Source organism: Schistocerca cancellata, chromosome 1, assembly GCF_023864275.1.
Source record: "Schistocerca cancellata isolate TAMUIC-IGC-003103 chromosome 1, iqSchCanc2.1, whole genome shotgun sequence".
Classification (NCBI taxonomy): Eukaryota; Metazoa; Arthropoda; class Insecta; order Orthoptera; family Acrididae; genus Schistocerca; species Schistocerca cancellata.
In genome coordinates this window covers 1,064,283,994-1,064,310,097 of record NC_064626.1, presented here as the reverse complement: position 1 = coordinate 1,064,310,097, position 26,104 = coordinate 1,064,283,994, and the positions used below count along the sequence as shown (strand labels likewise).

The window sequence follows — 26,104 nt, the reverse complement described above, 5'->3', positions numbered from 1 at the left end:
CGCCACTCTTGTTGCGCAATGGTCTTAGCGAGGGACCGCATTATGTTCCAAGGTACCATCAGCCATGCACTGCACAGATGCTTGCTGAATACACGTAAGTAGATGCAGGTGTTGAAATGGCTCTGAGCACTATGGGACTCAACATCTTAGGTCATAAGTCCCCTAGAACTTAGAACTACTTAAACCTAACTAACCTAAGGACATCACACACACCCATGCCCGAGGCAGGATTCGAACCTGCGACCGTAGCAGTCCCGCGCAGGTGTTGAAGGCGTATCGCAACGGCCACGGCCGCAACTCATGAGATAATGAAAAGTACAAGGCCTAGGGCGGCGGTGGCCGCTTGATACACAGGGGCAACTTGATACCGCACTGAGGATTGCGCCAGGGCGTGCCTCGGCGCGCAGATTGGCGAGCCGGAAACCAGCGTGTAACTCGAAGCCGTGCACCGCAATGCTCGGAGCCCGTGGCCGAGAGACGCACCGCGAGCGGAGAAGCCTTCATACTGCCAGGCTCCACCCTCTCGGAGGTAAACCACAAAGTAGCGGCGCGCCGCCCAAAATAAAACCCGCTCTCACAGCCCACCTTCGCGTGCCAGCAGCTACGCCACCGGTTAACGCACTCACTCGCCCGTTAGCTGTCAATCGATCTGGTTGTTACTTCGGAGCAAGCAAGGAGCTAGTCTTGGTTGCAGCAACCATGCTCTGGAACGTGTTAAAATTTCCAATGTCCATTATTGAATCTGTCGGCGCTATACAAATCAGCATGGTAACAGTCAACTGCAAGCTGATGGATGTATCTTAGAAACGTAACTGCAATGTCTCCTGGAAGAAGTACATCCGTCGAGAGTAGATAGCACAGTATTTTTCAGAAGTATGGAATGACAGAGTTAACTGACTCGTGGAAGTAAACAAACTTTTAGTAGTTCCTGTAGGTTTTTAACATTATCAATATCTACAGTGGCATGAATTGGCATGGCACCTGTGCCAAGAAGGAATTTGGGGGGGTGGCGACACCAAGGAGGGCCGGAGGGGAGGGGGACGGGGGGAAATTGGCCGGAGGGGAGGGGGACAGAGGGAAACTCGATGGGGGGGGCAGAGGGAAACTCGATGGGGGGCAGAGGGAAACTCGATGGGGGGCAGAGGGAAACTCGATGGGGGGGCAGAGGGAAACTCGATGGGGGGGCAGAGGGAAACTCGATGGGGGGGCAGAGGGAAACTCGATGGGGGGGGGCAGAGGGAAACTCGATGGGGGGGGCAGAGGGAAACTCGATGGGGGGGGGCAGAGGGAAACTCGATGGGGGGGCAGAGGGAAACTCGATGGGGGGGCAGAGGGAAACTCGATGGGGGGGCAGAGGGAAACTCGATGGGGGGGCAGAGGGAAACTCGATGGGGGGGGCAGAGGGAAACTCGATGGGGGGGGCAGAGGGAAACTCGATGGGGGGGGGCAGAGGGAAACTCGATGGGGGGGCAGAGGGAAACTGGATGGGAGGGGCAGAGGGAAACTGGACAGGGGGGAGGCAGAGGGAAACTGGATGGGAGGGGCAGAGGGAAACTGGACAGGGGGGAGGCAGAGGGAAACTGGACAGGGGGGAGGCAGAGGGAAACTGGACAGGGGGGAGGCAGAGGGAAACTGGACAGGGGGGAGGCAGAGGGAAACTGGACAGGGGGGAGGCAGAGGGAAACTGGACAGGGGGGAGGCAGAGGGAAACTGGACAGGGGGGAGGCAGAGGGAAACTGGACAGGGGGGAGGCAGAGGGAAATTGTCCGAGCGAGGGGGGGGGGGGGGAGAGCAGAAGGAAATTGGAGAGAGATCTTGTGTAATGGTCATATGGGTAAAACTGTAAAAAAAGAATTAAACAGACGGATGTCGACATCTCTCAATCCGCACACCATTTACGAATGGGGCAGGATGTAGGAAACGATTTTTACAGATCGACGTATTAAATGAGTAGTAAGCAGCATTGCAGATTTTCAGGTTAAGTACTTGTTGCCAAGCGAAGGCAGCGACGTGCCGCGTAGTGCAGCATTCCAGCGCCGGGTTTAAACTTGGCCGCGGTCAGCCGGCGTAGTGAGAGACGCGTTTTATGGCCCGGCCGGTCCCAAATGTCAGCGAGCTTGCGCGGTCCGCTGGGGGTCCGCGGCCAGACGATAGAGAGCACTGACCTAGTTCCCTGCCGCGCCGCGGCGCGCCCGACGCCCGCCTCCGTCGCGACGCCCGCCCGTCTTGGCATACGCTCAAGACGCCGCCGCCGCAGACGCAGACGACGGCTGCGACGCCGGCGCCGCGCCTTCCAGTCATTAGGCAGGTAGCGACGCCTATTCTTGGAATTAAAGTGAACGGACCGCCGGCGGCTGGAGAGCGTGCTCGCGGGATCCGGCTCTCGCCGGCCCATTGCGTAACCAAGTTCCTGGGCCCTTCGCCGAAAAACGCGCGCGGAATGCGAATCAAGTTCACGCAGGCGTTCGCGCAACCTTGCAGCAGTCGGCAACTTTCCGTTCGTAGTGTCAGACACTTGCGACACTCGCTGCAACTGCTACGTTTGCAACTGACCTGCCTTAAACCACGAAAGAGAAACTGTTACTGCAGAGGTCACAAACACTTCTTCGCAGCAGATTGCGGGAATTCTTTTAAACATAACTTAATTTTACTATTGGAACGTCGTGCAAGACAATGTTGTAGGTGAGATTTTTTAAGGCATTGCGAACTTTTGATTTAAAAAACATGCCAGCAGTGGCAAGCTATTACGAAAGCGATAAAGACTGAAGAACTTTATCATACACGAACCATCAGCTATGATGATGATGAGCTCTGCGCTACCGTCACACTATTCTTTCCTTTTTCATTTAACTGTAAACAAGAAGTACCCGTCCCGTTACTCACCTCATGACATTTCTTTTCATTGGCAGACCACTGGGGTAGTGCAATCAATCTTCCAGATGGTTCTAATTAAAGTGCAGCTGGTCATAGAGGTCCAGTGTGGGCTGTAGTAATCTTATGGCAGCGAAACGTTTGTTGATATTTTAATGCGTTAATACGGAACCGATTTACGCTGAGACAAACAAATAATTCCAGTTTTGACCACCAGGCACAAATTCGGTGCTGTGAATGCAACAAAGATGTATAGAAATGTTTCCATATGTAGTGGATTAGCAACGGCACGTAAACAGAAAAGATCAAATATATGATAAAGGCACAATGCTGATTTTATTATTGATCGCCGCTTACACAATTGGTTCAATAATAGCACCAGAGATGCTGTACAACGCCAGGTTTACATATGGTGGCAAAAATCGGGACCAATTTTTTCCAGCGTAAATCAGTTTTGCATTTTAACGCATTAGCATATCTGTCAAGTTTCGATGATAAATACAGCCCATACTGGACCTCCGTAGGTAGCTGCACTTTGTAATAATTTGGTAAAAACACACTGAAATATTACTCGTAAATTACTGCTCCAATGCGTATGGCACCTATCAAATACACGACACACGCTTGAAGATAGATGCCTACTATATCGCGAAAGCCTACTTACGAAACTTCAAGGACCAGTATTGAAGACCCTCTAACAACATCCGACCTATCGATTCTGATGATGACTGCGAAGATTACTGTAACTACACCGCACACTAGGGCATGGAAACAATCATCCATCCTGCCCTCCACGCGAATGGGTCGGGAAGAAGCCATAATATGTGGTATACTAGAAACGACGGTATCTCCATACACTTCCAGTGGATCTCTCAAATCGCAGTTATGCCGATCTCTCAAATCGCATCCTTGATGCGGTAAACTAACACGGAGAAGAGCTAATCATGTTCATTCACACATATATTGAACACAGGAAAAATCGTCCACTGTTGGACAACCGATTAACTGTGCCGCTCCCGTCCTACTCCTGAGACGTCATGTGACAAGGACGAACCGATAACAACCGTAGATTCACCAGGTTAGTTAAGTCATTAACCGCACTTTTATCGGCAATCAATCTGTCTCGAAAGTTTACTTCCGAATTGCCGATGCTGTTTCTGTTTCCAACAAAGCATGTTTGTAACTATGGGAAACAAGCCACCGTGTTATCGAACAATTCTGCTTTATCGAAAGAGGACGTCACAGAAATTTGTGTACTCGTGAACTAGGTCAAGCAGAGATGTGGTCGTAAATAATAGAATGGATTACCTGGAAAACTGCCGAAGATCAGAGCGCCAGCTAATGAGCAGAGGCTGAACGGTTATTCTGCGTTCCACTTATTGTTTACTGTAATCTTTCGTCATGCCCTTTTACTTACTGTTTCTCTTTGTTAGACTCGCTGTTATTTGAACTGTTTTCCTGTTCAATCAGGGCGGCAGTTCACGACCAAGAATCGACAAATGTCACGTAAAACTAATGAACTGAAATAGAATAGGGTAAGTAGACAGCTGGCCCAGATCTGTACGCATAGCCAAGTGAACTGTCATGAAGAATGCGAATATTAAGATGTATAAACGTCGGCGTTGACTTTACGGCAACTGTATTAACTGAAGAGTATGCCGATTGCTACATCTGCAGCCGATTCCTGCGCTCTATAATAATACGGCAACCTCTCCGAATGAAGTTACAAATTCTCGTTTACTATTTTCTATTATCGTAACAAATTTAGAGAAAGGATTCCAATATTATATTTCAGAGTGTTAAAATTTAACAATTTAAGATAATACGATATTGCAGAGTCTGTGTTGCTCAGAAGTAGGGCTTTCAATTGAAGTGTGTCTCCTGTATGGGAATATGCATAACGAACGTCCCCGTTGTAGACACATGGCTGACGACATATGGAACATTGGGTCTGGCCGTGAATAGTGCATAGCCTAATGATAAGGCGACAGCTCGCGATACATGGGAAATCTGGGTTCGAGTCCCGGTCAGTCGGAAATTTTTATTGTCATCGTAACCTTATGCAACTGATGGTCGTACATATTCGCAACTGCGAATACATTTCATGTGTTTGAAATAATCGTCACAAACTACACCTAACACAAAGATTACGTCAAGTATGAAACCTCTTTTTCCGATATCAGAATATAGGTGTTATATAGACTGATGCAATGAATTCGAAAATCTTAGAGTCGCAGAACTTTCAACACGTTTTTACTCACCACAGGATTCGTAGTAAATTTTCGGCTTGTCAAAATTTTTAATTTTTTTCCTCTGTGTGTTCCTCCACACGACAATGCTGCGCTGTTATTAGCACCAATTCAGTGTTAATAGCGTGTTTGCTCTAACAATGCTCTTAATCGTTTTCTTACAGCCCTCAGCGACCTTCAAAACGCAGAACAGACATTAAAGATACTGAAATGTCTAGAGGTCAGTCACTTCGGTAGCAACAGCTACTTCTCAAGAGTCCCGAAGTGACGACCTTGAACCATGGGTGTTACGCGGGGGATATGGGCCATCCACGAGGTTTCACGCTGAGCAAGCGTCAGTTTGGAGGTGAAATGCTTTTATTGGCCTCCGGCTTGGAGCAAGCTGCCAGATTCACATGCCAGATTGCGGACCGCCACTAACGAAGGGTCGGCGCCTCTGGGAAACACTGTGCGGCTTTCAGTCGCGTTCTGCGCCGTCGTGGGACAGTGGATCGTTAACGCTTAACGGGAGCGAGGCGGGTAGGGAAGTCTATTTGACCTTCTAAGGAAACAGTGCTGCAATTCAAACTGGATTGAAAATACGTCACTTGACAAGGGTTGTTGTTCTTTCCGCTTCCTTTTACAGCGCTATGGCTATCGATATTATGTTTTAGCTTTTGAAGATAGATAACAGAGCGATTAGGACGAAAGTAGCACCAAAAGACTTCCCGCGTATCCACGAATCTACCACGGACAGTTCGCAGATTTTATCGCAGCGTTTGCTCTCCCATTTACGAATGATAGAGGAATTAATGACTGACCTAATCTCTTATTCTGTTCTAACATTACTTAAGTCAAAAACAAGGCGAGGGACGTTCAAAGCCCATCTGGGATCTGTTTTTGTGTGTCTGTGAGGTTCCAATGTTATTATGAAATTATTTTGCGCCCATACCAAGTGGAGATTAATATCGGAAGAATTAGAAAATGATTAGCATTTGAAGGGTGGCCCAAAAAAAAATAAAATAAATAAACATTGGCATGTTATAGTTTCTTTACGCCAAAACAAGATAGATGTTTAATAAACATCGGCTCTAAAATGTATACCGCAAAAGCTAAGAGCATCTTTTCATGTTTGATACTATGTAATATATCTCTTCTACTTCAAGATCTTTGCTTTCCATATTTTGGGAGGAGGAAGTAAGGGCGAGATAAAAAGTCTCGTCAACTTGGTCTTTAAAATGCATACCTTACGTGCCATAACCACTTGTTCAGCCGAAGGGGATGTGTTTCACACTACCAAAGGTAAACAAGTGCTCGTAGTCTTAAGGTATGCGTTTCAAATCCCATGTTTAATGGACTTTTTTCTTGGTTTGGTTTATACTACTTCCTCCCAAAATACAGAAAGCGATGTCACGAAGTCCTTGCAGTAGAAGAGATCTTTGTCATAGTATTGAAGATACAAGAGCTCGTAGCATTCAGAGCTCATATTTACTAGATTTTTCCCTTGCTTTGGTGTAAGAAACCTGTCCCTAAGGCTTGTCTTTATTTTGGACACCCTGTATATAATATCAAGATCAGTAAATACATTTGTAAGCTGAACAATTGTTACTGTTCATGACGAACTTCTGCTAAGAAAATGATGGATTGCCAACAAATCAGCCCCGGACTATTTGCTCTGTGATTCTGATTCCTATACCTGTAGCATTTGATTCATTTTCGAGGTCAAAAACAGACCATGCCTCCACATCTGACTTCTCGACATGCAGGATAAGTGAGGGGGAAATTAACTGCGTCACTGTTATTGTTGCAGCGACTCTGTGCGAGCAGTTTGCCTTGGGTGTCAGAAGTAATATTCCGACATAGACCTAAATTTGGAGCAGTTCTGCTAAACCAAAAAATAAAAAAGGCCAGGCCGGAAGCTCTAAAATACGAGGGACTGCGCTCTTACTCGTTTCAGAGTAAAGGCGTTGATCGGTCATAAAACACTTCCATCTTGCTGTTGTCAGGAGACTACGCAGGAACAAGTTACAAGCCATTTACTAACCCCTGCGGTAGATGTGCACGGTGAACACGCTGCACTTTACTCACCCGCTATGCTGAGGACGGTAGAGACGACTAGCACTATGGTGGCGAGCGGGGGCGGCATCCTGCAGGGGTGTTGCCGCCCTACAGCCGGCCGGGCCTGCGGCGGCGCGCGTCTCCTGCCTGCAACACAATAATGGCCGCCTGTTGGAACTGCTGATACGGCTGTTGATCTCTAACATCCATTCTGCTCATGTATCTAGGAGAGGGAGAGAGGGGGGGGGGGGAAGAGGGAGAGGGGGAGAGGGGGAGAGAGAGAGAGAGAGAGAGAGAGAGAGAGAGAGAGAGAGAGAGAGAGAGAGAGAGAGAGTCCAAAAACTGGTTTCAAAATTCCAGTCAGGGTTTCAACAAGTGATAATTATTCTAATTATTCCATAGAGTTCCGCGATTGCGACCACATAACGTCGACTTCTTGCCTCGACATTCGGCTGACAACCATTCAGCCTTCTTCAGGTGAATGTTTTGCACAGTTGATTGCTAGTTCACATCACTACCTTTATAGAAAAAAAATTAGCGCCAAGACGCAATCGCAAAGGCAGCCGCTACACCAGCGTCCTCTTTCGAGTTTCGCGTCCTCTTCGAATATTGTCCCATCTGTGGCGCGCAGGCGCATGCGTAATGTGATTCTACATGCGCGCTTGCTGTCTGAATGCGCATCATTGGCCATAAATTATTTTCCTGAAGCAATTAATGATTGGTTCCAAGTCTTATCCAGTTGACAGCGGCCATCACATTTAATACGGTCTTGCGCTAAACGTATTTCCAACAATTCCCTCATAATTGAATCCAGAAGGATCTCGTCGAGGCCGAGACTTCCGTAACAAAATAATCTAAGGAATTTCCTGTGGGGACAATGCGCTGAGAAATGCAAGAATTGTGCGTGTCATCTGACCATTATAGGCTTTGGCGCACTGGCAAGGTATTCTGTGGAATTCGTCGGCCATAGCCGAGCACTGTATCTCCGAAGGGCATTCCATGGATTATTCTGCCACAGAAATCTTGGCCTCGGCGAGATTCTTCTGGGATTAAGATACTTATATATCGTTGGAAATACGTTTAGCGTTACATCTTACGAACAGTGATGGTGGCTTTCAACTGGATAAGGCGTGGAACCTGGTGATTCCTTTATTGGTCTTCAGAAAGTAAACGTTTTCTGACCAGTGACACGCCTAGGGACATTGAATTCCCTTAATTTTGACATATAAATCTTAATTCTGCTATCGAGAATTCCGCCACCAGCGCGCATATACTATCGAATTACGCATGCGTCTGTAGGCCATAAATGAAGCAATATGCGACGAGGACGCGAACTCGATATGTCACTCATGTAGCGGCTGCCTCTGAGCATACATCTTCGCGCAAATTTTAGCTATATATGTAGCGATGTGAAATAGCAATCTCCAGTGCAATACAATCCCCTGAAGATGGTTGAATTGTTGTCAGCCAAAATATCGTGGCAGGAAGTCCGGCTGCAATACCGAAACTTGTAGGAATACTCTATAGGCCGGAAAAATGTCAAGGATCACATGTAATAACTACTCTGCAGAAACTGATGAAACACAGTGACTGAACAGACTTTGATAAGGCAAGTAACTTTTGTGCTCAAAATAATGATTATTTAGTGGTCACAAACACGCAGGGAACCTGATAATGAAGCGAAATACGAGAACGGGTGGAAGTGTATCTTAATGGATCTACCAAATATCGAAATTTTGGACTGTCGCACAGTGTGGCTTTTTTTTTCGTTAGACGTTGTTTGTGGCACGTGAGAGTGAAAACATTTCCATGTCTCTCACAGTTTTTACTAATATGCCCATGCTAAATAATCAATCACAAAACCGAGTAACGTGTCAGTAACTATCATTATAGCAATGAAATTTGGTAGTGTAACTACCATCGTTAGTTATTTTCTTTCAAGTAGGAACCCACGAAGGCGACACCTAATATCGTGCCCAACGAAGTGCAGCAACTCTACGTGACGGACTCAGCTAGTCGTTGGAAGTCCCCTGCAGAATGACTGAGCTATGCTGTCTCTCTAGTCATCCATAACTGCAAAAGTGTTGGCGGTGCAGGATGATTTTGTGCACGAACTGGTCTCTTCAGCATGTCCAAAAATATTCGATGGGATTCATGTCGGCCGATCTGGGCGGCCAAATCATTCGCTCGAATTGTCCAAAATGTTCTTCAAACCAATCACGAACAGCTGTGACCCGGTGACATATCGCATTGTTATCTATAAAAATCCCACCATTGTTTGGGAACATGAAATTCATGAATGGCTGCAAATCGTGTCCAAGTAGCTGAAAGTAACCTTTTCCTGTCAATTATCGGCACAGTTGGACCAGAGGATCCAATCTATTCTGTGTGTACACAGCCTACACCATTATGCAGCCACCACCAGATTTGCACAGTGCCTTTTTGACGAATTCGGTATTTAACTTCATTGGGTCTGCGCCACACTCTAACCCTACTATCAGCTCTTACCAACTGAAATCGGGACTCGCCTGATCAGGCCATGGTTTTCCAATCGTCTAAGGCCCAACCGACAAGGTCACGAGCCCAGGGGAGGCGCTGCAGGCGATTTCGTGCTGTTAGCAAAGGCACTCACGTAGGTCGTCTGCTGCCATAGCCCATTAACACCAAATTTCGCCGCACTGTTCTAACGGATATGTTCGTCGTGTGTCCCACAATGATTTCTGCGGTTGTTCCACGCAGCGTTGCTTTTCTGTTAGCATTGTCAACGCTACGCCAACGAGTAGTTAAGTGAAGAATTTGATATTCTCGGCACACACTTCACTCTGTCGATATCTGAGTACTGAATTCCCAACGATTTCACAGATTGAATGTCCCATGCGTCTAGCTCCAACTACCATTCCGCGTTCGAAATGTTAATTCCCATCGTGCGGCCATAATAAACCTTTTCACATGAATCATTGGAGTACGAATTACAGCTCCGGCCCTTTGTACCTTGTGTACGCTAAACTACAGTAATTTGTATTATGAGCATATCGCTATCTCATGCGTTTTGTCATCTCAGTGTATGTAAGATAAACCAAGCTGCGACACATGTGCACACGGTCCAGCAAATACGTCGATTTGCCACCAACAACGATGGGTTGTAGTCACTTTATGACCACCACCACCACCACCACCACCACCACCACCACCACCACCACCTAAAAAGTGGAGCATTCGTTCTTGTGAACAATTGTATCTACACACCAGCATGACAAGGGAACCAGACCCTCCTCACTATCGCCACTCGACCAATCATTGTCACTGATCAAACGCGGGCTTCAGTCAAAGTCTTCCGCAATAAATGGCAAGGATTGTACATAGCGACTAGAATTTGGATATTCTGATCACTCTATACCTTTTCAACCTATTTTTCTCATTTATTTGAGCAGGGCACTGTAGTCTTGCTGCTAATTGTTTCGGCAATTTTTACGTGGTACAAACACTAACACTTAACAATCCTTGTTACCGCGAAACGAAATACCGATTTCGGGATTGTTTTCAAAATAGCTAATAACCACGCGGAGACAGAATGGCGGTTGATAAAAAACATTCTCTGCTTGTTGCTGCCTTGTGATGACAAATAGAAACTTAACACATCACATGAATTCGCAGTTGCGAATAGTGATCACCATCAGCTGTAGAATGGAATGACGACAATGAAAATTTGTGCCGGACCGGGACTCGAACCCGGATTTCCCGCTTATCGCGAGCGGTACCTTAGTATTTGGCTAGCCGTGCACGACTCACGGCCAGACCCAAACCTCCATATGTCGTCAATCGTTCAACCTATTTTACTCATTTCTTTGAGCAGGGGCCTGTAGTCTTATCTGCAGAGAGCCGTACGGTGGTAATATTCCTAAGCGATAAATTAGATATTGTTCAGTGAACGGAGGAGGAATCTACTTGCACAGTTTCTGGATTTTTCTAACTCTCTTTTATTTCACCCACGTTCACAGAACGTTGTTTCCTATCGTTCAGGCTCCAGTTTCTGTGGTAGAAATTTAAGGAAGGTGTGGGTGGCCTGAAGAAAATAAGTGTGCGTTGGTGCATGTTTGTAACAGCTGGTGCAACTGCATCGTCAATGCTGATGGCGACCTTCGTTTGCATCTGAGGGAGCATGTCTGAATGTCTAAATGATCCAACAACTCACTGGTATTGGTACTTAACTAGCTCATTTCTTCACGCATAGGGAAACAAGTGTTTTTCATTTCTGAGGCCGCCTGTGTTTACCCATCATATGGCTTTTCGAAATACAGTATGACAAGGACTAACTTCCATCGTGTATTTCACACGCTAGGGTTCCATTAACAAGTACAATTTTCTTATCCGAATCAAAGTCTTATTTCTTTTGTCAACATGCAGTATTCCGGAGGGTTTAATTTAATAGCATTAAAGTCGAAATACGCCATGCCAGTGGAAGAAACGACCGTAGGTCAGAATACAGGAAAATCTCAGGAGTAAAGACGAATAGAATGACTGGCTGGGAGACCCCGAAGGGCATCTCTGATTTATTCAATTATACACTGAGGTGACAAAGAGTAAGGGGATAGCGATATGTACATATAGAGATGGCGGTAGTACCGCGTACGCACGGTATGAAAGGGCGGTGCGTTGTTTGAGCTCTCATTTGTACCCGGGTGATTCATGTAAATAGGTTTCCGATGTAAGTATGGGCGGACGACAAGAATTAACAGGCTTTGGACGCAGAATGGTATCTGGAGCTAGAAAGATGAGACATTCCATATCCGAAATCTTTGGGGAATTCAATATTCTGCACTGCCGAGATTGTGCCGACAATACCAAATTTCAGGCATTACCTCTCACCATGGACAATACAGTGGTCGACAGCCTTCACTTAACGACCAAGGGCAGCGACGTTTACATGGAGTTGTCAGAGCCAAGAGACGAACATACTTTGTGAAATAACCGCGGAATCTATGTGAGACGTACAACGAACGTATCCGTTAGGACAGTGCGGCGAAATTTAGCTAGTGGGCTATGGCAGCAGACGACCGACATGAGTGCCACTGGTAACAGCACGTCGTCACCTGCAGCGCGTCTCCTGCGCTCGGGACCATATTGGTTAGACCTAGGTGACTGGAAAACCGTGGCCTCGTCAGGTGATTGGAGATTTTAGTTGGTAAGAGGTGACGGTAGGGTTCGAGTGTGGCGCAGACCCTGCGAAGCAATGGAACAGGGTCGTCAACAAGGCGCTGTGCAAGACGGTAGTGGCTCAGTAATGGTGTGGGCTGTGTGATCATTGAAAAGCAATGATCATGTTCGGCTACTAGGAGACCATCTGCAACTATTCATGGACTTCATGTCCCCAAACAATGATGGAATTTTTACGGATGGCAATGCGCTATGTTACCAGGCCGCAATTGTTCTCGACTGGTTTGAAGAGCATTCTGGACAAATCGAGTGAAAGGTTTGGCCACCCAGATGGCCCACATTAATCCCACACAACATTCATGGTACATAATCGAAAAGTCAGTCCGAGCACGAAATTCTACACCGACAACACTTCCGCAATTATGGGACAGCTATGAGGCAGCATGGCTCAATATTTCTCTAGGGAACTTCCGACGACTTGGTGAGTACATTCCACGTAGAGTTGCTGCACTACATCGTGCAAAAGGAAGTCCGACACGATTTAGGACGTATCCCATGACTTTTTCACCTCAGTGTAATATTCGTTTGATCTCAACGCATATCGCAAGGGACACACCAAGTTACGGAAAAAGAAAACGACAATTTTGAGAGAGAGAGAGAGAGAGAGAGAGAGAGAGAGAGAGAGAGAGAAGAGTTCGGCTGACGATCTGAGAGGACCGGAGAACGACGCCATGGTAGAATTGTGAATAACAGTCGCGATACTGTACCGTCATAATCGACGTCACACTCCACGAAACATAAGCTGTCTTTTTTACCTCTAGCCTATAGCGGCACCACAATAGGCATATAAATAGAACTCCGACCCACTCTGCGGGCAGTCACGCTTGCGATGATACAGGCAAATTACAGCGACCCTACCCTTTCCCTAAAATTAAAACAACTTCTTAAAGCCGGCAATATGATCTTGTTCCCCACTTCCTCCCAATCTGCCCGGCGTTCCATCGAATTAAGTAGCCTATATATTAAAGTTATGTCCATTAGCATTACACATAATGGCAGCTGCGAGGCCGTTTAGATCGCAACAATGACGCCCACTGCTGAATTACTGGCGGAGGGCCGTGGTGCGCGGCGGCGGCGGCATCGGAGTCGAGTGTACATTTTCGTGTCCAGCAAGGAGAGGGCAAAAAAGGCCTTCCCGGAGCGCTTAAAAGGGTCCGATACACCTGCTGCATATACACGGCAACCATCACTGAAATGATACTTTGTGCCCTCGCACACACGCCGCAACAAAAAGCTCACGCGAGGCCGGCGTATCCTTGGCGGTTCTGCACCGTTTAGGAGGCGCGTCTTGCTGACAAAGGCTGCGGGCGTGTGCCCTGATCCGTTGGTGATTCCTCCTCCCTCTCCGCCCCCCGGCGCCTTACACTCCCACGATTGGCCGCGCATGTAAGCAGCGAGTTGTCGCACTACCAATCAACGGCGCGTTTGTTTACCGCAGGGAGAAAGACCGGTGCTCGACGCAGTTTTTCAAGCGCGGCGGTGAATTGGAAATGACAATGCGTGCACAGCTGCGCCGCTGCCCAAATGAAGAGCGAGCGCCGAGTCGAGTCGCGCCGAGCCGCCCCACGAAGTACCCGCGCCTGGGGCTCACAACAAAGGCATTCCACTGCCTTATATATATAAAAGGCAAGCGAGTGCCTCCATACTGGGATCCGGCTTTTGCCAAAGGGCGACAGATCCCCAAGACCTAGACACAGACGTTCGTTCTCTGAGCGGTGGTTTTCTTCGGCGACATCATAAATAACGCGCCAAGTATACCAGTCTTCATACCCATTCCTACACTTCAAAAAATAGACTCGCACGCCTCCTGTCAGAAGACACTCATCGAATATTTGCGTTATGAGATGAGCAATATACTTCGCAAACATACTTAAAAATTATACAGCAAAGGCAGTCGGAGTCTCTCTCTCTCTCTCTCTCTCTCTCTCTCTCTCTCTCTCTCTCTCTCTCTCTCTCTGTGTGTGTGTGTGTGTGTGTGTGTGTGTGTGTGTGTGTGTGTGTGTGTGTGTGTGTGTGTGTGTGTGTGTGTAAAAGGGGGGGGGGGGCGGGGCGGCAGCATGCGTCCTACACAAGGCATTATATTCGCATCTTCAGTGAGAGGAAAAGGAAAACTGTGTGTCGCATATGCACGTACCCTAATTTCTGTAACTCAACTTTTCATGATCGCTGAGCGACATATTCGATGGCTTCAGCAGAATGCTTGTTCAGTCTTCTTTGAATACTGGTTCTCTGAATCTACCTACAGTGTTTCTAACTACATCGTCTTTCCTCTTTGTGAAAAGACCTGTATTACGGAGTGAAACGCAGTCTTCAGTTACTTCAGCCTCAACAGTCTTGTTTCGGTCTAGTATTAAACTGAACTTTTCGCCTACACGAATATACATTTGAATAAATACTGCCTCGCATACACCGATTTCGAAAAGCCATCTCTGTAACCATATTCGGAAGGCAGTCTTCTGTCAGTAAAGAGCCCAATATTAATCTTCATGTTACGGCGAACGCATCTGCCACTGACATCTGCTACCGTATCATTATTCGTTTCCTAAAAATTACATCGGGCGTCATTAAATACGTAAACAGCTTTCAAAGTGGAGCTGACACAAAATATATGCAAGTGTAGTCAGTACGAGTCACTCTAGTAAATGCTTAATGCAAGAGGTACACGTGTTTCTTATGCGCTCACAAAAATTAAGTGAAGTACACCTCAATGCGTAATGCAGGTGCGTAGCTGTAACAGCAGTGATTTGACCCTCACCGTAAGAAGGTAATTTAAGGAACCAATTGTTTATTACGTTCATAATTAATAAAAGGAGACCAGAGCAGGTCAATTTTGTAAGTGCGTAAATCTCAACGACGGAGACTGCTGTTACAAGTTCTGATCTACAAACGATTTCGGATAATCACTCTTAAATAAGAGGTCATAAACGAACGGTGCATGATGAACAGGCGTTTAGAATGAAAATTTTGTCACAAATCTTTTCAGCGCAGCGCAGAAGGGCGAGCACTCGGGTAGACTAGTTAAGAGCAGGTGAAGTGAATACGCAGCAATGACCTTCCCCATGACACATGATTAAGAATTACGTTTTAGACTCAGGCGTATAAAAGAAAATGAGGCAACTGCTTTAAATGGTATCTCGTACGACAAGAAAGCATTTTAGAGGAAGCTTGCACTGTAAACCATAGAACTGCGAAAAATGGTGCAGTATACGACGAGGTTCTGACATAGGATGCTGTGATTCCCACAAATTCGTTTAGGTGATTGTCTTCAACACAAAAATCCATCAAATATAATCTCTAAATATTTGACACGCAGCATTACATTTTACTGTATTTCGGAAGAAAGGTTAGTAGACACTTCATTTTGACACCAGTCTCTCAGAAGTTTTAAGCTTCGGATGGCTGGACGAGAGATTCAAGGATAAGTTTGAGTGACCTCTATTAAGTGGATATAACGGAACGTACCCGACAGACGGGCAGATACTCTAGCCAGGTAACAAACACGTGGACTAGTAAGTCGAATTGAGTAACGTTACCGACCTGGCCGAGTACTACAAGTGACAGAACAACTTAAAGCGCAGTCACAGAATTAATGTGCGTAGATGGAGGAGAAAAACGAGGAGCAGACATTTAACAGTTCATATGCAATGGGGAATCATCCGTCATTTCACAAGTCTATCCGTCTGCGGTCGTCTAAAGCAGTTCATTACCAAGTCATAAAATTTAAAAGAATTCTAATAATGAACTACATCGCAAATTGTAACCAGCCGCCCACCAAGTCTTGTTGAAGAGTGGACAGACCTGAAGTATAGGTCCAGAAGCCAATGTCAAGACAGCGCAGCTCCGATAGACAACTGAAGCATCTACAGCCCTGCAATTAGTTTTCGCGATATATTTACACAGATCATCTACAGTTTCAATACTATCCTGCATTACTAAATATATTCGGACACACGAACTAAAGTCAATGGATTTATTTTCTTCACGATACCATTATGCATCTGCAATTTGAGTACATCAGCGAAGTCGTTTGGTATCAAACAACCTAAGTCGTCGTCGTCGTCGTCGTCGTCGTCGTCGTCGTCGTCGTCGTCGTCCCCTCCCCCCCCCCCCCCCCACACACACACACAAATGTCGTTTGTAGTTTCTCTTTTTAGTATAACACAGCGACTGAAGCAGTATTTTCGCTGTATTAGTTTATTATTCCATAGTGGACAATATGCAACCAACGTTGTTAAAAGCCAAACAAGGAAAAACAATCCGATTCAACCTAAAGATCACGTATCAGTTCATGCAGTACTCGTACCTCACTGTGTGACATCACTAGAATACCAAAATCATTTATTGGCACTTTCCTTACACAACTCTGGCGTTGCGTTAAACACGTTTAAATGTTGACAGCGTTCGTATAGACAGACACAACAATTTCTTTTTAATCTTCTAGTACTTAGTATTCCAGAAAGAATCTACCATGGCACTATATAAAGAACGGAGCTCAAAATAATGAACGAAAATGAAATACAACCTTAGTTACAATCTAAGTTAATTTGTCCAATTACCATGTGAATATTTACAGCGTAACATGAAAAACGTAACTTTGTGAAGTTATGAGCACCCATACAGTATACTTTCAAATGCGTCGTTGTACTCTGTCCTGTGCGTCTGATGGCACATCTTACTGTAAACATTTTACGAGTTTCACAGTGCGATTTTCCGAACAGGTGATTTCTTTCAGCAGCTAGATTATCTCATAGATTCAGATTCGTAAGCTTACGTCTACAGTAGACCGCTGTCGGCTTAGGGGGTGTGGTTCAGTAAACGCCTGGGTATGTTTACAAGTAACTCTGAATGAAGACGATTTTCGTAGACGATATATGATCACAATGTAGGCTACATTGGGAAAAATACACTCGAATGTCTGGGGATGATTGTATAATGTAGCTCCACTCTGCTACTTGTTTGCGCTTTTGCCATGTATGTGCGTTGCAGAAGTACTTGCGTATGACTTACGAATTTCTGTTGTAAACTCGTCGCACTACTGTCTAGTGAATCAGTACTGAGAACGTTACGCACCTGTTGTCAAAGTGTGATATTTACCGTAACTAGGCACTAGGTTATCCCATTATCAATTGCTAAGAACCAAGGAAATTAATCAGTACATCGCAATACTACAAATACTAACAACAACGTAAATATCTATATTGTCTTGCAGTATAGCATACCGTAAGGTTACTACGTCACTAGGCACCGTCAAACATAAGAAGCCAGTAGCAAACATGCATTGTCAAACATGAAACTCATTTTGGCCTTGTGGGAGTATTATGAGATGTTTAGTTATGAGTTTTATGTTTAACAACGCAGGTTTGCTGCTGGCTTTTTACGTGTGACTATGCCTAATGGCATCAAAACCTATGGAATTTTATACTTCAGGACAATATATATATTTACATGATTGTTAGAACGCATTGTATTGGGATGTATTAAAACGTTTTCTTGTTTTATAGCACTTGATAATAGGATAACGTACGCTGAAACACGTTGTCGTAAATGTGTCGCTTTTACACTAGATGCACGACATTATCTTTTGTGGATGCGCGCAAGTCTTTCTACGGGGAGTTACTGCTTTGTCTGGTCTCAATCATTCCTTTCTTTCCGTTTTGTTAGTACGAAGGCACCATTTCTCGTCTCCAGTAACGATACAGCACGGTATTGTTCGGTGCTGTTCACGAGCCAATTGATGACGAGCAAGCTGGGAAGCACTTACGGCCATCCGCTAATTTTAGAGATTTTCACTTACAGCAAGCGTTACCTATACACCCTTAAAAAAAAAAAAACCCTTCCCCCTTGCATGTAACTGCCACACGATGGTGAATTGATCACATTTCATCACAACTGCCAGTTCTCGAGTACACTGATATGGATCATATTCAATTAGTGAGTTTAAACGACCTTCGTCAGACCTCAAAGATCTTCCTGAACATGGAGTCACTGATGTCAAAAGCGTCCACAGCTCCACTCACTATCTACGAATGATGAAATTGTAACTCAAATAGTAACAGTGAACGACAAATAAAAACAGAATCGATAAATATCCCCATAGCGAACGGAATATCAACATGCAAATCAAAAACGTTAGTATCTTACGCACCAATCTGTTCTTTCTCAATTCGCAGATAGCACACACAGTGTTTCCTTTACTCTCATAAAACATTTACTCATTTATAGTAAAACATCTTACGATAAAAGTACAACATCTTAAGATAAAAGTACCCCAACCGCTGCAACATTAAGGGAGCATTATGCGGAGAGTACAGAATTTCATATTTTAGCACCAGGGGGTCGAAGCGCTGTTGGAGAAAGAAGCAACGGGCAGAGCAGACTGGAACACAGGTAAGGAGGACGAGGCGTTGAACTCTGCGTCACGGCTGGTGCATTTGCGGTCACTCGCATTCACCCCATAAACACAGCCGTAATACCACGTGCGTAATATGCGTCAAACACAAAAATTACGCCTAGAACAGCGGATCACTCTTACTAATCAGTCTAAATATTACGAGAGATAGTTCAAGTTGAAATAACAACATCGAAAAAATAAAATTACGTAATTAATTTTTTTGGTTTGGAAGTACACGACTGCCGTCCTGGTACGCATCGAAACCCTTGCGACACCGTAGCTGAACACACCTCTACACCAGCCAGAAACATAATAGGGCAGCCCACAGAGAAAGTGGAGTATCGTACGCTAATTCGTCTTTGCATTCCAAGAGGAACAACGCTGTCAAAATCGACGCTAAGTTCGTGGAAGTGTATGGCAACAATTTGCAGATCATCTCTCGGTGAAGAAACGGAAATCGCAAGCGAAGAGAACGCTTTGGTGGTCGAACACTTGAATATCAAACGAGACGATAGTGGAAGAACTGAAATTGTGTTATGGATCAGTTTTCATCCTCTTACAAGACATTTTGGACCGACAAAGATTGCCTGTCGTTGTGTTCCGCAATTGCTCAACAAATTGAGGCGCGCCGAAACGAGGCATCAGCGGAAATGTTGCAGTTGTGTCAGGCCAGTCTAGATGACTTCTTTAACCAACTTGGACGAATTCTGTGTGTATCAGTATGATCCCGAGACAAAGAGCAAAAATCAGTAGAAACAGATTCACAACCGTAGAAAACGGTGAAGACCCTAAAGTGATGGGGTAATGTGCTTCTGTCGTGGTGCTAACAGAAAATCGTCTTAAGAGACAAACTGTCAAAGGAGCATACTACCAAAAACTCCTCATGGTTTACGGCAGTGTCTGAAGTCGAAACATCGGCGGGAAACTGGGCAGGGTGACGTTTTCGGCGCCATGACAACGCTCATTCTACAAGCGAAACAGTAACATGTTGCTTCTGCGGGTTGTCCGATTTTTGCTCATACTCGTATTGTCGTAACATAGCATCCAGTTACTTCTTCGTTCGTTTGAAAAAGCATTGCATGCAAATAACTACGAAATGATTGTCGCGGTCAAACGTTTCCTCGAAGACTTTTACAAGCAACTGGGTGCGTGTGAAGTCACTCCCTAGTTTTAAATGTCAGTTACGTGGTTGTCGGTAATTATTAATGAACTTTTTTTTGTACTGTTACTGGATCCATGGGAATACTTTAACCGTCCACATCATCACCTTTACGATATACGACGAGATGGCAGGAAGGTTGACCTTACAAGAGCGCACCCAGGTTGCTTCGCGGTTTGAAGTGTGGCGATCTATTGCCGTCATTCAGCGATGGTGGCCATCATAGCACACTTGCGAAAACCATTACGAATTGTCACACTAAGCTAATGGCAACGTTGTCAGTTGTGGATCACCCACGAGAAGGACGACCTTCGGTGGTGCTATCTTCAGAAAATGTTGAGACATTGAGGGAAATCTTCACGTGCCGTCCTGGCAAATCAACATGCCACGCAGCTCGTGAGACTGGAATCAGCAGGCACACGGTGCGTCTTATGTTAAAAAAGGACCTGTTGTGGAATCCCTGGAAATCCCGTTATTTTCAAGAGTTATCTTGTGTATGTTGAGAGAGGCAGGTGCAATACGAGGAAATTATGCTGTCATGGCATACCCATTGGGCAGATTTATTCAAAAGTATTATTTGGAGCGATGTGGCGGTGTGTCACTTTAGGGCATCCGTCAATCGACAGAACAGTCATCACTGCGCAGAAACAAATCCCGGGATGACAATTGGAAAATCACACAGTCGACCAAAATTGAAAATCTTGGCGGTATGACTGCAGATCGTCTCCCGGGTCCACTCATATTGCGAGACACCATAAACGGTAATTGGTAACGCCAGATGCTGAATGAATGTTTGAAGCCACTGATTTAACAATTCAGCAATGCTGTGGATATTCTTTTGCAGCAAGACGGAGCTCCACCTCATGTTGCCTGCACCATTCGTGACGATGACCTCAGACGTTAAGTCCCGTAGTGCTCAGAGCCAGCCACGTAGTTTGGTCGACAACGCAGGAGCATGTATGGTATTTTAGTGTAGTACTAACTTGACCTAATATTCTCACGGTCCTGAGAACGGATTACGCCGTGTCCTGCGTGCAAATATTGATTAATAAGAATTTCACGGACATTTAAAATTAGGGAATGTATTCTCATTCATCCTGCAAGGTCTCTGCCATGTCATCGACCGTTGGAAAAAATATGTCGCTTTGAAGGGTTAATGTACAGGGAAGGGCTACAAGCATTATTATGCTTCACAGTCACAGTTTGAATTTTAGCGATCATTAGAACTTTCGTATTGCCCTTTACATGCATCGCCAACGCAACCAACACCAGATGATTAAAAAATTTCGTTAGAAATCCTGAATTGCAGCATTGTAACACGATTTTGTATGTGATGACCTAGCAGACTGTTAGATCCTATCAGCCACGATTTAACGGCAGTTAGCGTAATTTAATTGGGTTTCAGCTTCAATGTATCAAAATCGGTAAAACTGTACGCACGACTGCAGATTATTCTGGGCAATTAACAACAGTGAACAGTTTGATGAGACTGTAGGGAAGATTTGGGACGACAGCTTCTTCTCAGTTCGAAAGTAATTCCGGGGAAACGAGGAGCGGGTAAAAATCTGAAAGAGAAGGCGTTGTCGGGCGAATCGCGGACAGCGTTGCGTAGCGTGCGCGCACACCTGCGCGCCGCTGCCGCTCTCACGCACCTGCGTCGTTAACTGTGTGCGTGAGCGGGTGGCGTCGGGCGCCGCGGCGGCCAGCGCAGACCAGCCAGCGAGCCGTCGGCCGGCTGGAGCCGCGCTGGGAACGGCCGGGGCCGGGGCTGGGAAGCTGGTAGCGGAACGGCCGCGCTGCGCTCGTTTGTTCAGCTCGCTGCCAGACGCCACGCCACAGCAGTCGCCGGCCGGCGCGGCCAGTTTCCGGGTGGATCGAGGGTCAGCAACACAAGGGGGGTGGGGGGCGCTTGCGCACTGCCTTCGTCAACAGTGCGCCTCGGCCAAACTATAGGTCCACCCTTCACTATTATCACATGCTGACATGACGATGACCACTGTGTATTATATAACCCCTGTCTCGTGCAAATAACTATCCAATTTCCAAAAATCCAGGCACTCTGTCGCCTACTGGTTTACAGGACACTTGACTATTTACCGCAACACGGTGCACTCTTTGTCTAATTGAGCACCGTGAAGTAAAGAACGAGTTCGATGTCAACACCGGTAACAGTGCGTTTCACACGGATTGATTCGAATTCACAAGACTACATCTTCTACAGACAGAGGATGGGCAAAAATATGCGAACACCCAGGGAAATGAACGTTTGAGCATAAATGCAGACGCTAGCCAAGCGTGCAGATAGCTCTGTCGTATTTGACGACGAACGGCAGCTCTGCGATGCATGAATACGTTGAAAGTGTTAGTCGTGACCAGAATAGCGCTCCGTGTAGCCGTGAGCGCATCATGTCGGAGCAAAGTGAATTCGAACGTGGGCAAATTATTAGTGCTCGTGTGGTGAGTGGTTCCGCAACGAAGGTAACCGAAAGGTTCGGTGTTTCAGCAGCCACCTCTCGAAGAGTAACCGCGTACAAGGAAAGCGGAAGATCACCACCGTTAAGTCACAACATGGAGTGTCGAGTGGGCGTGAAGGATGGATACTGAACGGGATTGTGGTGGAAAATACGACGGCGACAGCTTCAAAAGTCACAGCAGAACTGAATATCGCCCTCGCGGACCTTTTGAGCAGCATTACAACACTAAGGATGCTCCGTAAGTAAGTAGCAGGACGATTTGGAATTACAATGTCTTCAGTGACGCGAATGCCCGTAAGAGGAAAACAAGCCATCCACTTCCATCATAGTTACCTGAACTTGCCTCTATTTTGCAGGCCATCATAGTTACCTGAACTTGCCACTATTTTGCAGGAAGAGTGGAATAAAATTACCTTCTAAACCATACAGGACCAGTATTTGACCATTCCGAGACGAGTGGAGGCGATTTTGAAAGCCAACCATTTTCCTACGCCGTGTTAGACATAGTAATGTGTTTTCAGGGTTTCCACATTTTTGCGCATCCCCTGTAGAAACTATAGGCAGATTTTTAATGTACGCATCGTAACTAAATGCTCCTGCCGGCGGCAATTTTAAGTTTCCGCTTCATGTGGATGCCGATAGACGTCACTGTGATGCCGATAGCTCGTTCATTACCCACTGCGTATTCAGTGGAAATGAATAAAAAGTGAAGTCGTCTGGCGCTGTTGGCTGGGAGATCCGAAAGAGTAGGCTCAGGCGCTTAGCCGGAAAGGGGTTTCTTTATTGTGGATATGTGACTTGCCTCTTCACACGTACTTGTAGAGTATTTGTGAGTGTAATGGAAGTATGTACAGTGCTGTGTTACATTTCTGGCGGATGATGATGGCGTTTAGAAGGGAGGGGGTAAAATCCGGTGCTGGCATATAGCCTATTGCTGTCAACTATCACCAACTGCGGGTGTGCTTACCTTCCTAATCGGACGGAAGAATCACCATCAACACCCTCAGTTCAGAAGACACTGCGAAGAGGTTTGCAAGTTAATCCACGACACTGGTACAAAGACTGGAAATCAGGAACTTTCCAACACCACTTCTCTTCCTTTTGCAGGCCAAATTTCATCCACTACCGGAATTCTAACTGGCTTACCTCCGAAACGAGAGGCATCGCACAAGCGTACGATAGCGATATCGGCTGCGGAGGCGGGAAGTCGAGACGGCGTTAACACCTGAACAGACGGAGTTTTCCTCGCCTGTCTCCACCAATTCCATTCAGTTACAAACTGAGCGGCCCAACGTCCGCATGGAGCACAGCACCGCACCACCCTACAACTCTAAGTATTCGACGATGGTACCGGCAGTTTCAAGACACTGGTTGGCTATGTAAGGGGAAATCCAAAGGTGGTTATCCGTGCTCGTTCAAGACGTAGGAGCCCTCAGGAAAGATTCCAGATCAAACATCTAGGAAAGTGTACTTAAACTATTAGGCTTTAGACATCTTTTAAGGCGAAGCAGGGTGCCATAAGATTCAATACTCTTATTACTTCTGTACAGACTTCGTACTGCATACATTCCACAGTCCACTACGTTGAACGTAGGATTGGTGCTACAGTGCCGTCGACACTACATACCGACGCGACGCCACGCCACGAAGATAGTCAAGTGGAAAATAACTGCCATTTCATCAGGCAACTAAAACCGCGGTTACAAAAGTAGAAAAAAAATCTGGACGAACACTTTCAAACCCTAACATAGTATTCCAGCACAGAAACAGGACTGGACAGATCACAGGGGGACATGGCTATCAGCCTACTGGCACAAGTCGACGAAAGTAACGACCGAGTATCTAGCGCACCTCGCAAAAGCAATAGAAAATAAAGAGAAACGTAGAATGGAACTGATCAGACTCTAAATGGGCAGGGCAAGTGGCGCAAACTTAGCAACATTGGTACACACATATGAAACCTCCAAAATACTAGCAATGGAGTATGCGTCCCAGTCCGGATGGCTCCTAGCACCTAACCCTAAGCCTAAAGAATTTTCTCAACTGAGAGAATAATCCTACGAGAACATTAAGCTGGAGATTAGTAATATTAATATCAAATATAGATACAAACAGAATAAATAGTGCAAAACTCGCCACAGGAGAAATCAACAAGCAATTCCGCACCAAGAACTTCACAGTTTAGAGAAACCATCTAGCAACTCTACAATAGGAGCCAACAACACAACTAACCTAGAATCAGAAGAAAACTGACACATAAAGAAAGAAAAATCTCTGCAGGCACATACTAAAAGATGACACAGAAGAGGATGGCATAGAACTGAAAAATAAAAAAAACTAATCGAAAATATTGGATCAATGAAATTTGCTGAGTTGAAGGCAGTTTTCCCCAGCAGTGTGTTGAAAGCCACGATTGAGATATCCCTCCCTACAGAACGAAAAGATCAAAACCAACAACTAAGACTAGAGAGAGCTAACTCAACCCCTATGACAAATAAAAACAACCACAACAGCAAAATATAAGAACAAGCTTAGGAGTGTTTTGTGTTTCAAACAATACACAATTCAGTTGCCACAATTGTCCACTGAACATTTGTGAAAGATTAATACATACTTAGATCCTAAATATTATTGTAGAAGTATCCCAAAGTTAAAAGTACATGCATGTAAAAAATATATGGACGATTCTTTTGAGAAAAAGTTCTTGTCTTATGTAAGTTAAAATTCATCTCAAGTTTCTATCTTCCATCAAGAAGAGCATATAGTCTTATGAAATCTGACGAATGTTTTGGAACGTCGTGTATTTATCGGTATCATTTCTAGCGGTAAAATCAAATCAAAGTTACTGTAAAAATATATCACGTGCTCAACTGTACAACTTATGAAAGTTATAATCTGTTATTCCGTATGTCCAATACAATGCCAATTTCGCAAATTAGCTACCTGTTCCATTAACGTATACTCGGCTAACCTGCATAGGCGTAATATCCTTGCTAATTGTTCAAGCCTAAATTAAATAGTATTCTCACAGTCAGTAACATCGCTTCACATATCATCATCATCATCATCATCATCATCATCATCATCATCATCATCATCATCATCTTTTATTACGTTGGTTTTGAACACTTTTTAACTGGAAACAATGAAATGAATTTTAGTTTCTACACGTCCAGTCACATTACTGTGAACACCTGTCAAGGGGCTGAATAACCACCTTTTTCAGCTTGGACTTGCGTGACCTGAGCCAGAGGGGTTCTGGAAGGTATAGACAGGGATGTGGCGCCATGTAGACTCCAGTGTCCTGGCCAACTAACTGCCCTAGCTTTCATGGTTGAGGCTCCATGGCGTGAACATCTCGATCAAGGTTGTACCACAGATTCTCGATCGGACTTAAACCCGGGTGAAGAGTGCGGTAAACTCATCCTCGTGCTCTTCGAACAACGCACGTATATTGCAAGCAGTGTGACACGTTGCACTGTCGTGCTGGTAGATATTGTGTCGAGGAAAAACAAACAAAATGTAAGGGTGGGCATGGCTCCCAGGGATAGATGCAAACTTGTGTTGATCCATTGTGCTTTCCATAACGATGAGACCATCCAAGAATACCACGAAAACATTTCCCAGACAATAATGCTCTTTCCTCAGGCATGGGTCCCTCCGACGATTGTTTGCTTTCAGATGTTTCACGCCGTACACGCGATGGAGC

The 26,104-nt window shown here is 45.5% G+C and overlaps 1 protein-coding gene across 1 annotated transcript in view; it reads right to left on the bottom strand.

Annotated features, from left to right (window-relative positions):
- The window catches only part of LOC126126795 (pro-neuregulin-3, membrane-bound isoform-like), a 399,360-nt gene that overhangs the window by 81,702 nt on the left and 291,554 nt on the right, over positions 1 to 26,104 (bottom strand). Inside the window, exon 3 of the mRNA XM_049915142.1 lies at positions 7,188 to 7,304. Within this exon, the coding sequence (XP_049771099.1) occupies positions 7,188 to 7,304 (117 nt within the window). The remainder of the gene's footprint in view (positions 1 to 7,187; positions 7,305 to 26,104) is intronic.